Source organism: Mesoplodon bidens (assembly GCF_964165515.1).
Source record: "Mesoplodon bidens genome assembly, chromosome: 8".
NCBI classification, from domain to species: Eukaryota; Metazoa; Chordata; class Mammalia; order Artiodactyla; family Ziphiidae; genus Mesoplodon; species Mesoplodon bidens.
This window is the reverse complement of record NC_138165.1, coordinates 83,952,796-83,966,353: the sequence shown is the minus strand read 5'-3', so window position 1 is coordinate 83,966,353 and position 13,558 is coordinate 83,952,796. Positions and strand designations below refer to the sequence as shown.

At 36.9% G+C, this 13,558-nt stretch overlaps 1 protein-coding gene across 2 annotated transcripts in view; it reads right to left on the bottom strand.

Annotated features, from left to right (window-relative positions):
• The window catches only part of ADAM23 (ADAM metallopeptidase domain 23), a gene marked incomplete at its 5' end in the record, with an annotated part of 170,349 nt that overhangs the window by 57,362 nt on the left and 99,429 nt on the right, over nucleotides 1–13,558 (bottom strand). For both annotated transcript variants that reach the window (XM_081242184.1, XM_081242185.1), the window contains 4 exons: nucleotides 654–730; nucleotides 1,540–1,612; nucleotides 5,490–5,553; nucleotides 6,594–6,676. In XM_081242184.1, coding sequence (XP_081098310.1) covers nucleotides 654–730; nucleotides 1,540–1,612; nucleotides 5,490–5,553; nucleotides 6,594–6,676 — 297 coding nt within the window. The remainder of the gene's footprint in view (nucleotides 1–653; nucleotides 731–1,539; nucleotides 1,613–5,489; nucleotides 5,554–6,593; nucleotides 6,677–13,558) is intronic.

The window sequence follows — 13,558 nt, the reverse complement described above, 5'->3', positions numbered from 1 at the left end:
AATCTATTATGAAATAGCCTAGGAAGATAATTTCAGTTACAAAGCCCCTATACATTTATCAATACATGGGAGCTCTATGACAGTTGTTGATTATATAATTACATGATTCTTATTTAGTAACTATCATGATACTAATGGTCAAAGAGATTTATTCTGTTCAGAAAAACACATCCAAAGCACTTCAAAGTGTGGTATAACTGTTTTTAATTTGAAAAGAAATACAAATAAGCATGATTAGTCAATATTTCAAAACCTAACTCTTCCCCTACTTTTTTGTTAGTAGATTATTTTACATGATAAGTCATACCAGAAAAAAATAAACAAATAAAAAGCCTGCTCTACTTTCAATAGAAAAAAATGCACCGCAATTTTCATAAGAAAAATGCTTTGAAAAAAGAGCTAAAACAATACATTCTTCAGATGCCTTCAGGGTTCATAGAACATCAAAATCAGTTTATATCACTTACAGGGAAAGCAAAATAAAAAGCACCATGCCCATAAGACTCAAATCATACGGTATTTTGGTTTTGGGTTTTGTTTGTAAGAGGAAATTGCCCAAATCTAAACCGTTTTAGGTACACTTAGCCACAGTGTGATGACAGGCACACAATTTGAGTGAAAGAGCCCCGCCTACAACTCAACGCCACACTCACATTCACTGCTCTCTTCCTTCTCCTTTTCAACCACTGTAATTCAGATAGGAAGGGCCACTGGTCACTGCTTTCCATACCTGTGCAAAAGAAAAAGAATACCAAAATTTATGTTTGATTGCATTTCAATGGGAGAATGTTTTTTAAATATTATATGAAGGAAAAGTGGCACCGATAGCATTTGTCATCTCAAAATCAAAATAAACTAAGGCGAAAAAAGCACGCCAATCAATAAATATTTCACATTTTCATAGTCACAAATATTAATATAATTCAAAGATATAATTTTCTTCCAAACCTCATGAAAAACTTTACGAGCTATTCAAGACTCCTTGGAATATGCGTATTTCATCTACAACCACCTGGCCCTGGATATCTGAAAATTTAGAAGAATTCTACTATGCTTAATTCATTTTAGAATTAAAAATAATATCTGGCATAAGCTTTTGCATAAATTATTAAAGATTTTGGGTATTAATATACAGAAGTAACATCACATACTCCAATAATCCAAAAGAAGCTTTTGCCAAATCAGCATGCTTGAGATGCCACAGGACAAGAGCATAAGACACTACAAGTTGGTTAAAGAGCAGCAAACTTCCAGGAAAATCTAAGGATGAACCTCCCTGTAAATCACTCTGTTAAATCTGGCCACACTCTCCAGTTCCTAACACAGCTTTACTTCTGGGCTTCATATTTCAGTCTTTCCATTAGAAATGAGTCTCCATCCTTCATTCCATTAAAGCCACAGTTCACACCACTGCCCACCCACACTGCTCACTCCAGATCTCAAACCTACTCCATTTCCCAACAAGCCTGCATGTGCACCGAGCTCCAAGTCAAGGCTCCTAGTACATAAAATAGAGTGGCTTCTTTAATTAAAACTTACTGAGATTCTTCATTTGCTTAGAATATTGTCCTGCCAAGGTTTTCTCGATTATGTGTGGTCGACCTGTGCTTTTCTGAAACAAAAACAATTGTAGTCAATTAAAAAGCAAGATGTGATCACACCTCTACGGAACAGTGTTAGCATTTTCTCTAATATCTTTCCTAAAATGGAAACTTATATGCTGATGTGTTAGTTATCAAAAATGAAAAGTAGTTGGTTTATTGAAACTTGAATTTTAAATAAAATAGAGCATCATCCAATTGCCCCAGTTTAGATAAAAGCATAGTTTCATTAGCTACTCTTAAACTTTGACTTTCTTCAAAGCCATGAATAGGAAATGCACAAGAAAAAAACACAAATGGGCAATGAATATATTTTTTAAAAGGTGAATACTACTTGAACACTCCTTCAACATGCAAATAAAAAGATATACCAATTACTGACATCAAGTTGGCAAAGGTTTAAAAATTATGATAACTCTAGTCAATTATAGTTGCAAGGCAAAACACTTTCACACTGCTGGTAGGAATAAATTGGTAGCATAGTTCAGAGAGAAATTTAGCAATTCTATCAACAATCTTGAAAAATTCATATCCTTTGCCCTAGATACTACACTTTTAGAAAAGTCTTATTTCCATCGCTACTATTAGCTTCCATTACTGAGTGCATAGTATGGTCAGCCAATTTAATCCTCACAAGAACTCCATACAGTGCATATTTTATCTCCATTTTACAAATTAAAAGATTGAGGCTCAGAGAGATATATTGTTGAGTTAAAATTATATTACAAAATAATGATCTAATTTATTTTTGAAAATATGGGAACATAACATTGAAAAACTGGAAGAATGTACACTGAAAGGTGAGGAGAAGTTATCTCTGGGGGATGGGATGATGGATAATTACTATTTGGTTAAGTATTTGCTTAATTTGCTTTTCCAAATTCCTTACAGTGTTTTATAATCAGAAAAGTTATTTTAAAAAGTGTTCTTAATAGATTACATAAAAGACTTACAATAATGAAAAGTTTTGCTCTTTATTACTTGAGAAATAACATGAATTCTTACTACAAATACTTGATCCATATTACTGGACTTATTATAAAGCATACTAAAATTAATAATAATAATGAACCAAACATCAAAAATCTAAATTAAAACTTCCCTGGTGACGCAGTGATTAAGAATCCGCCTGCCAATGCAGGAGACACAGAGTCGAGCCCTGGACCAAGAAGATTCCACATGCCGTAGACCAACTAAGCCTGTGCGCCACAACTACTGAAGCCTGTACACCTGGAGCCCGTGCTCCGCAACAAGAGAAGCCACCACAATGAGAAGCCCACGCACCAAAACGAAGAGTAGCCCTCGCTCGCTGCAACTAGAGAAAACCCGCGTGCAGCAACGAAGACCCAACGAAGACAGTCTAAATAAATAAATAAATAAATAAATTTTTTTTAATGGACTGTATTTTTTTTTTAAATCTAAATTCAAGTAGACTAAACTCTTAATTCTGGTATCAGGTGAAAAAGATACATAGAGTGATGAAACTCACAATTAGCAACATAATTTTAAAAACTGACTAATTTAAAGGTTCAGGCAGTGTTCCTTTCCCTATACCCATGATGAAAATGAGGATAAATCATTACATGATTATGTAATCATTACATCATGAATGAAAGGCAGGCAGTAAAAAAGGAAGGCAAAAAAGAAAAGGTATGAAGTATATAACAATCAGCTCCTAAAGAATATGATTATGGGTTTAACAATGCAAAAGCAACGTTTTAAGCATTATGATAATAACAGTTTATAAATCTCTTCAAGAGTTTAATAGACATAGTCACATATATTTATTAATTCATCAAATGTGTAAAATTGCCCTACTAGGGATGTAATGAAAAATTATCTCATTTTACCTATTTAAAAACTCAAGGCTTAGGGAGTTGTTATCTTGGGTTTTTTGTTTTGTTTTTTGTTTTTGTTTTTGTTTTGTTTTGCTTTAGAGTCACAGGGCCATTAATCAATGCCAGAAATCAAAGTCAATTTTTTGCTTGATGAGTCAAATAATTTTGCTGTGTACAGGTTATCTGCCTACAATTGGAGTAGGGGAAAAATATTTTACTTAATCAAAATGTCTTTATCTAGGTGGGATGGTCTTCATTATCTGGTAATTTTTATAATTACTAGTTGAAAAATAATACTGGTTTATTCAAACATAAAACATTTAAAACTTAATGACTTTTCTGCCTCAAATTTGAAATTACCCCATATTCATACATACACAGCAACATAAAGAAAATAAACGTTTGTCAACTGTTCTTGTCAATAGCCTGAATGACTATTTCCTGTCTCAAAATTACTTTGTCTACATTTGAAATCTCTAAAGATTAAAAAAAAAACATTTGCTGCTCCCCATCAATGATTGCAATATCCTGACTCTATCACTTTCAAAATATTCTTTTCCCATTAGCAGCTCTTTTCACTGATATGACTCCCCTACTGTTAACTCTTAGTGCCTTCACCTCCTACCATTCTCCCCTGTCCGCTCCTCTCTAACCTAGTTGGGTTCCTCACAGTTCCTAGAACACACTGGGAATACTCCTGCCTCAGGGCCTTTGCATTGCTCTTCTCCTGCAATGCTTTTCCAGCCCCCTAATTTCCTGAGGGTCTTCATTCAAAACTCACCACCTCACTGTGTGTTAAACTATAAATTTTAACTCTCCTCTCCACTTTCCTGGCTTCATTTTTTCTCCTTAGCATGCACTATCTAACATACCATATGCAATTACTTATTCACCTATTTATTCCCGCCTCTGCCCCTGTAGATAACAAGCCCTACTAGGCTCAGGCTCTGTGTCTATTTTGTTCACCACTGTATCCCCAGCGCCTAAAATACTACCCAGTATGTAGAAAGCCTTCATTACAATATTTTTTAATATATATATATATTAAATATTAAATTTGGTTGCCTTCTATTAGTGAGCAACATGATTAGAGTATATGATTTACTTTTTTTCCAGTTTTATTGAGATCTTATTGAAATATAGCATTGGATAAGTTTAAAGTGTACAACATAATGATTTGATATATATGTATATATTATACAATAATCACCACAATAAGTTTAGCTAACGTCCATCACCTTACATAGTTACACATTTTTTTCTTGTGATGAGAACTTTTAAAATCTATTCTCTTAGCAGCTTTCAAATATACTATACTGTATTGTTAACGATAGTTACATGTTGTACATTACATCCCCAGAATTTATCTTATAACTGGAAGTTTGTACCTTTTGACCACCTTCACTCATTTCCCCCACTGGCCTCTGGTAACCACTAATCTATTCTCTGTTTACACAAGTTCAGTTTTTTTAGATTCCATATGTAAGTGAAATTATACAGTATTTGTTTTTCCCTGGCTGATTTATTTCACTCAGCATAATGCCTTCTTGATTTCTTATCTAGGTTGCTGGCCTATACATGACTCCTAACATTATTTTCTCCCCTATCTCAAAAGAAAACTAAATATTGTATAACATAATCATAGTTCAACCCACAGATTTCCCCACTGAAGATTCTTAGACTCACAAAAGTTATGTACTTGCTTACAGTCATACAATTATCGAAAGACCGTGAGAATAAAAGCTAGCTTAAAGGAAAACAAGGTGGTCAGTACAAAATAAAGCATCCTCTCTGCTCTTTCAGTAGACTGGGAAGAACTGGTCTTAGCTTTAGAAAACCTAGGTTTGATGCCTCTTACCATGCCTTACTGGTATGTGACCTGGTATGTGTAACTTAAGCTTCAAAACTCATGGTATCAGTCCAAGTGTGAAATAAGGTGCTATAGATAAATGCACTGTGAAATCTACCGGATTGTCCTTTATTGCTCAAAAACAAAGATGCTGGAAAAGTAAGGAAAAGGAAACCATAAGGAAACTGATGTCAGACTCACCTCATCATGAACCAGCTCCAGTGGTTCTATCATATACACAAAGGTATTATCTTCAAACATACCACTGTGAAAAGAAACCACAGGAGGAGACAGTTAACAAATATAGCAAACACAGTATGTCTTTAAAAATAGTGTACCTGAATAAATACCTTTCTACTGTCCCAAATCAAATTCACGTACCTGCATGGAATCACACTGTGTTCCCACCACTGCACTAGACAGCGTATAGGCTACAGAGAGTATAAAAAGTGTACACCAAAAGCATACATATTATACCTGGCATAATTAGTTTTTGAAATTAAATGGACAGATAAGAAGATTACACTGGGATAGAATTATTCATGCTGTTCCAGTATCTCAAGTTATTATTACAGAACCATGTACAACTAGCACAAATTTGTTATGCAAATCCAATATCATCTGTGAGAAAGCAGACAGGTTCTTCATGTATAAGAAAAAGCTAAAACCATCTGATTCTGAAAAGGCAAACAGAAGTATCTTTATGCTTGCAAGTTGCGAATTTCCATTAAGACTCTGTGTTGAAAATTGCATTTAATTTTGAGAGACACGGGATTTTTTATAAAGTGTGGAGATAGGATTTTCAAGATCCCTTTCATCACATGGCCACAAAAGACCTTTACATGAGGTGTTACTGTGTTCGAGTCTAAAAGGCACCTACAGATGTTTTTTAAGAGCCTGCCTGAAGCCGAAGCATGGGCTCCTCTCTTTCGAACCCCACCCTTGCCTGGCCACCTCCTGCTTATCCTTAGGTTATGTTGAGTGATAGTTCCTCTGGGGGATACCTCTGGGAAACCTTTCTGGACTAGGGTCGGTCATCCCAAAAGTCCCTGTCCTTCCCCTTCACGGTACCCACCAAAATGGCAATTAAATAATAATCTGTATAATCATTTGTTTAATCTCTAAATCACCGGCAAACTCTATGTGTTAAGAGAGCAGGAACTTTGCCCTCCTTGTTCATGACTCCACATCCACTCTCTACCCCAGGACTGGTACAGAAGAGTCACTAAAATAACTATGAAAGACAAGATGGAAAGGGTGAATGGGTGAAACCAAGTTCATTCTCCCAATGACAGTCCCACATACTGAAGTCCATTGCAGGTCGACAGAGCCACCCTGGAGTCCTTGATACCTCTGATGTTTCCATGGTAATAACAGTGCTCTCCACCCTGCAATGCAGAAGAAGATTTCATTGACAAATTATGCTTTCTCCATCACGATTCACTCTTTGGGATGATTCTGTAAAGCAAAAAGAAAGGCAAGGATGATCCTAGAAACTCCTCCTGTTTGACAGGAAATCTCAAAGAGCACTAGGCAATTTTTCAACTTTTCTATAAGAAGCAGGTGTATATTCAATGTAACGAAGGAGAAAAACCTTTAACAGAGGAATAAGACACCAATGCAACTGGAACAACTTATATACCTTTCCTAAGCATGTGAGGGAGTAGACACTTACCAGATATTGTTAGGGAATAAAGTCTTCTACATCACTGAGGAGAGGCCCCCAAGGGTGCTGTTCAGAATCATTTTCTATGGAAAACTACACAAAGCTTGGGGATTTGCTTTCTTACCTTTTAAAATCAGTTTTTTAGTTTTTTTAGAAATAATATATGAACTTAGTTTTCAAAGGCAAATAGTAACTGCGAGGACTGTTTTAAAACTCACAGCAGTTTCCTGTCACTTTCTCTCACCACCAACACATTTTTAACACTTTTAGCTGTTTCTTCTTTTGTTTATCAATGTATTTCGTTTTTCTTTTTTTCTTTTTTTTTTTTTTTGCTGTACGCGGGCCTCTCAATGCTGTGGTCTCTCACGTTACAGAGCACAGGCTCCGGACGCGCAGGCTCAGCGGCCATGGCCCACGGGCCCAGCCACTCCGCGGCATGTGAGATCCTCCCGGACCGGGGCACGAACCCGCGTCCCCTACATCGGCAGGCAGACGCTCAACCACTGCGCCACCAGGGAAGCCCACCAATGTATTTCTGAATGGAATATTTATACTGTTATGTCCTGATTTATTTCACTTTAGAAATTACCTTCCTAATATAGAATCTTGAAATCCCCTCTCGCCCCCCATACATTTCAACACACATCACAGGCTTTTGGTTAAATTGATATTTAGTGTTTGTATTATGACTATGCACGTATTGTTCATAGCTGTGCCACTCTGATTACATTGTCTTTTTTGCTCCATTTAAAATTTTTTCGAGAACTTTTATTTTCTTCTTTGCTTTTCCATGTATTTAGCACGTACATAGACCCTATTATCTAAAACATTATCTACAGATCTTCTAGTATGGTCAAGCATATCAGGTAATTTATCACATCCGTTTTGTTCTTGGAGACACCCCTCTTGCTTCACCCTCCTACTGGGCCTGATGCACAGCTGCTTTACAGGACTTGTCTGTAGCATCATCCTGGGAACTCCTTTGTCCCCTTTCTGTATTGAATCCTAGATCCCATGTCTTCTCCATTGATGGTCCCTTTTCCTGGAGGTATACATCCCCTGGTAATTTGTTGAAAAAGTGTTTGTAGAAGATAAATTTGATGAGAACTTGCATGTTTGAAAACCCCTTTTTCTATCTTCACACTAGATTGATCTTGTGGGTGGGTAGAGAATTCTAGACTGGAAATTATTTTCTCTCAGCATTTCAAAGGAATTGTGCACAGTCTTAAAGTTTCTAATGTTGCTGTTGAGAACTGGAGATTATTCTAATTGTTGACACTGTCTATACAATCTATTTTTCCCCTTTTAAGAAGACTGTAGGAAATTCTATTCACACCCATTTTCATGAAATCTCAGGATGTGCCTCAGTGGGGACTTCGCTTACTGATTGTACTGGGCACTCTGTGGCACCTTTGAATCAAGAAAATGCACTCTACCCAATATTCTGTAATAATCTATATGGGAAAAGAATCTGAAAAAGAATGGATATATGTATAATATATGTAACTGAATCACTTTGCTGTACACCGGAAAGTAACACAACATTGTAAATCAACTATAGTCCAATATAAAATAAAAATTAAAAAAAAAACAAACTCAGACTCCTCATGAAACATATTTGAGCCTGTGGCAGTGCAGGTAATAAATAATATATCCATTAAAATATTTTAAAAAAGAAAATGCATGCACTTCAGTTCTGGGAAACTTCTATTATTTCTCTGATAACCCCCCTCCTTTCCATTTTTCTCTACAAGCTGAGCTCTTCTACCAGAGTAGAGAAGGAATGGCTGCCTGTCTATCTGGTGTAGGGAGTAGATCAGGAATTTAGTACCTTCTCCATGTAGACTTTCAACCAATCTTTCTGTTTTCTGGCACCTTCAATTCCTGGGGCTTTCTGGGTGCAGGGACACAAGTTGGCTTTGCTCTGCTTGGTTTTGTTCCAGTGGAACTTAGCAAAGCAAGAAAAAACTCAAACCTAAGACAATTACTCCTCATCTGTCTGCTTTCTATCACCTAGAATTTTACGGACACCTCTGATCAGCTGTCTTCTCTTGTCTTTATCCTTGTGAGTTTACATCCTTTTTAAAATTCCTTAACTGTTATTTGAGTGGCGTATTACCAGGAAATTGAGATAAATATAAGCACTGAATCCACATTGCCTAACCAGAAGCTTCCTATTTTTTTTCTTTTATTTATTTATTTATTTTATATTGAAGTATAGTTGATTTACAATGTTGTGTTAGTTTCAGGTATATCGCAAAGGGATTCAGTTATACATACGTATATATCTCATTTTTTTCAGATTCTTTTCCCATATAGGTAATTACAAAATATTGAACATAGTTCCCTGTGCTATACAGCAGGTCCTTGCTGGTTACCTATTTTATACACAGTAGTGTGTATATGTTAATCACAAATTCCTTAAAGAGAATACTGACTTTGACTTTTTATTAATGATTTACATTCATCTTGATCACTGCTTATTAAAGTGTATTACAATAGCCTCAGAGGCTACTTAAGTGCCTAAAGGGGTTCACCCACACATCAAATCACCACTCCCCAACCAACTCAGTTTGTTTCCTTTTAGTAACTATAGTACACACTTTCAATGTTGGTTTCTAAAATTGGTATTCTAATGTTTTTTCTATTTTGTAAAGGATTGCTTTTCCCTTCTCAAAGAGCAGCTCTGTATATAAATATTGACTTCTATATAATATGTCAAGTTCTATTTGCATTTTCAACTCTGGAACTTATAAGCACAAATGGTATCACACATTTCAGTGATTTGAGAATCCAGGTCGATACTCAGCAATTAAATTTCAGACTCTTCCCATGATTCTAAAAACAACCATAGGTAACTGTAAATTCCATCAAACCAGTTATTTAACACTTTGTGTCACACCAAAAGGCTATCTTAAGTCAGGTGATTGTTAGAAGTACACAGCAAACACTGTCATATTTATTTGACCTTTCTAAGAAGAGCTCTGTTTTTTAGATTTTCCTACAAACAATCTTTTTCCCCCCAGAAAATATTTCCAAGTCCTTTCTTAGATTTCAGTTTCATTCACTTGCTGAAGGTTGATGCTCTCAGTATAAAGGTCATTGGTACCTGTTTTAATTAAGGCAGAATATTATCTGAAGGGAACTGTTTGATTCACTGTATATCTGGAGGTGGATCACCATATTTTCTCGACTTTAAATGATATTTGTGGTAACATCTGATCCCTGATGTTTATCATAAGAAAGCTTTAATATCTAAACTGTGGAATTATATTAGCACTATAAGCAATTCGGCAGGTCCTAATTTAGTGTTAGTATTAGTAGCATTAGAGGATGTTCTGAGTTTCTTATTGCTAAATTTATACCAACTTTTTGAGAAAGCATTACCAGAAAAATACTGTTTGGCAACTCTCCAGATTATGCAGCATTTTGTTAACACCACTACAAAGTAACATCTTCGGGTATTTCATATTAAATGAATCCCCGTTAAGAAGACGTATTCCCTCTTGGATATCAGGATGACAGGAGCGGGTCACTGAAGAGGGGCCCCTTGCAGAGGGCCTCATTAATGAAGACACTGAGTAGTCAGCTCTGGCGGTGCCTCCACCCAAGGAGCTAGCTATCTGGAACACTCACTGTCTCACTGTAACTGCTACCTCTATGCACAAATAGGAGGACACTCACAAAGTGCTAAAAGGCTCTGCCAAAGACAGCAAAACTCCAAACTAAATCCCACAACTTCAGGCTCCAGTGTTTCTTTCTCCGATCAGGAAGGCCTCAGACAGTACAAGAGTGCTGGCCAGACCCTTCGAGATCACCACTTAGGAGTGGATCACAGATCTGTGACTAGGCAAACAGCAGGCAGGAGAACCAAAAAGGGCTCATTCAGCACATGACACAAGTCTATGTGTGCCTCCATGGGCATCAGCATTTTCAGATTAAAAGCTGTCAGTCAGGGCTTCCCTGGTGGCGCAGTGGTTGAGAGTACGCCTGCCGATGCAGGGGACACGGGTTCGTGCCCCGGTCCAGGAAGATCCCACATGCCGCAAAGCGGCTAGGCCCATGAGCCATGGCCGCTGAGCCTACGCGTCCGGAGCCTGTGCTCCGCAACGGGAGAGGCCACAACAGTGAGAGGTCCGCGTACCGCAAAAAAAAAAAAAAAAAAAAAAACCCTGTCAGTTACTTAATTCAACAAAAATGGAACATCTAATAAATGAAGATTACTGGGTAGTCAAAGGAACTTAAGAATCCTAGTAAGTGTGCTCCCCAACTTTCTCAGCCCACCACTTCCACATAAAATTCCACAAGCCAGATAATGCTCGAACAACCCCATTGGAAACCAGCAGGCAACTCCCGCAAATAATGAAACACCAAAGTCATGTGCATCCTTTAACACATTTCGTAATCAGATGTGTAACAGCTCTGTGAGTCTAGTGATAACTTGGCGAGGGAAAAAAAAGATTTGGCTCCCTGGTATTATTGACTGAATGACAGGAATGATTTGATTCTACTCACTTTATTTTTTTCAATTTTTTTTGTTCTTTTTTTAAAATTGGAATATAGTTGACTTACAATGTTGTGTTAGTTTCAGGTATACAGCAAAGTGATTCAGTTTATCTATCTATCTATCTATATTCTTTTTTAGATTCTTTTACATTATAGGTTATTACAAGATATTGGGTATAGTTCCTTGTGCTACAATACAGTAGGTCCTTGTTGGTTATCTATTTTATATATAGTAGTGTGTACATTTTAACCCCATACTCCTAATTAATCCCTCCCCCACCTTCCCCTTTGATTTTACTCATTTTAAATAGAACCTATTGGAAACAGAATCTATCGTTTCAATATAATTTTTTTTTAAATTGCCCCACTTTTGTGTCTGTTTAATTATCTCATCTGCTTCAGTAAAGTTCAATCAGCCAATTCTTATTATCTTCATTGCTTAAGAAACCCTCATAAACCTGGGCATTCATGGTGACCAGGCACTGATGTTTTCAATCAACTCCTGTACATCTGGATAAACATTTGAAAAGAAACTCCACAGGCCACATCTCACAAATGTGTATATTATGATATTCCAGGTTCTGAATATGGTAATTAAAAACTCTGACACTATACTCAAGTGATTATTCTATATGCGTATCTTTAAATACTTCAAACTTGTCAACCAGCATGATATATCAATCTCTTTAATAAATCACTGGGCTGGTTGCAAAAAAAGAAATAAGTTTAGAAAAATCTATGGGCTTCCTTGGTGGCACAGTGGTTAAGAATCCACCTGCCAATGCAGGGAACATGGGTTCGAGCCCTGGTCCAGGAAGAGCCCACATGCCACGGAGCAACTAAGCCCGTGCACCACAACTACTGAGCCTGCGCTCTAGAGCCCGTGAGCCACAACTACTGAGCCCACGTGCCACAACTACTGAAGCCCACATGCCTAGAGGCTGCACTCCACAACAAGAGAAGCCACCATAATGAGAAGTCTGTGCACTGCAACGAAGAGTAGCCCCCGCTCACCACAACTAGAGAAAGCCCACGCGCATCAACAAAGACCCAGTGCAGCGAAAAATAAATAAATAAAAATTTTAAAAAATCTATAATGGGACATATGTACCTGAATTTGAATACTACAGAATAAGGATACAAAAAAACATTTCAGAGAATTGGACAACTTGAGAACTCAACACCAGTTTAATTATTTACCTTCATTAGACTCAAGGGGAAAAACATGTTCGGGTATTAGAACAGTTTGGCTGTACTATATGTATTTTAATGCTATATACATTTTTAATAGTTCACACAAATCATACTATTCAAATTTAAAATAGCTTTGTGAGGAGCCAGTGTGGTCTGCTCTCTTGATTTCCTGGGGAATTTTTTTAGCCTCCCTGTCAGGAGACTTGCCCACAGAAGCCCATTCCCTCTGACAACAGTCCCTGCCAAGAAGCCTTCATGGACGAAGTGAGCTTGAGCTGAACCAGGGTAATGATTTGAAAAGGAAAGCATAAAAAACATTCTAGGAGGGCGACGTGATTAAAATGACAAAAGAACAAAGGCGAGAATAGAATATAGAACCCACAAGGACAGGGATTTTTATCTGCTTGGTTCACTAATGCACATCCAGCTCCTAGATCAGAGTGAGTGAAATCAATATCTGTTTAATAGATAAATAAGAATGGCTTCTTCATGAGCCTAAGTGACAAGACCAATCTGAAAGGACCAGAGGATTTATGTTTGTTGAGACAGTGGGTAAATAAACTCCCATTACCTACCTGAGAAGTTCTGTACTTTGAAAGCTCTTTTATAGAGTATAATTCAGTGGTTTTTAGTATATTAAAACAGGGTTGTGTAACAATCACCACTTTCTAATTCCAGGATATTTTCATCACCTCAAAAGGAAATCCTTTGCCCATTAACAGTCATTCCCCATTCCTCCTTATACCTCCCTAACCTCCCCCAGCCCCTGGCAACCACTAATGTACTTTCAGTCTCTATGAATTTCCCTACTCTGGACATTTCAAATAAATGGAACCACATAATATGTGGTCCTTTGCAACTAATTTCTTTCATTTAGCCTAATATTTATAAGATTCATCCACGT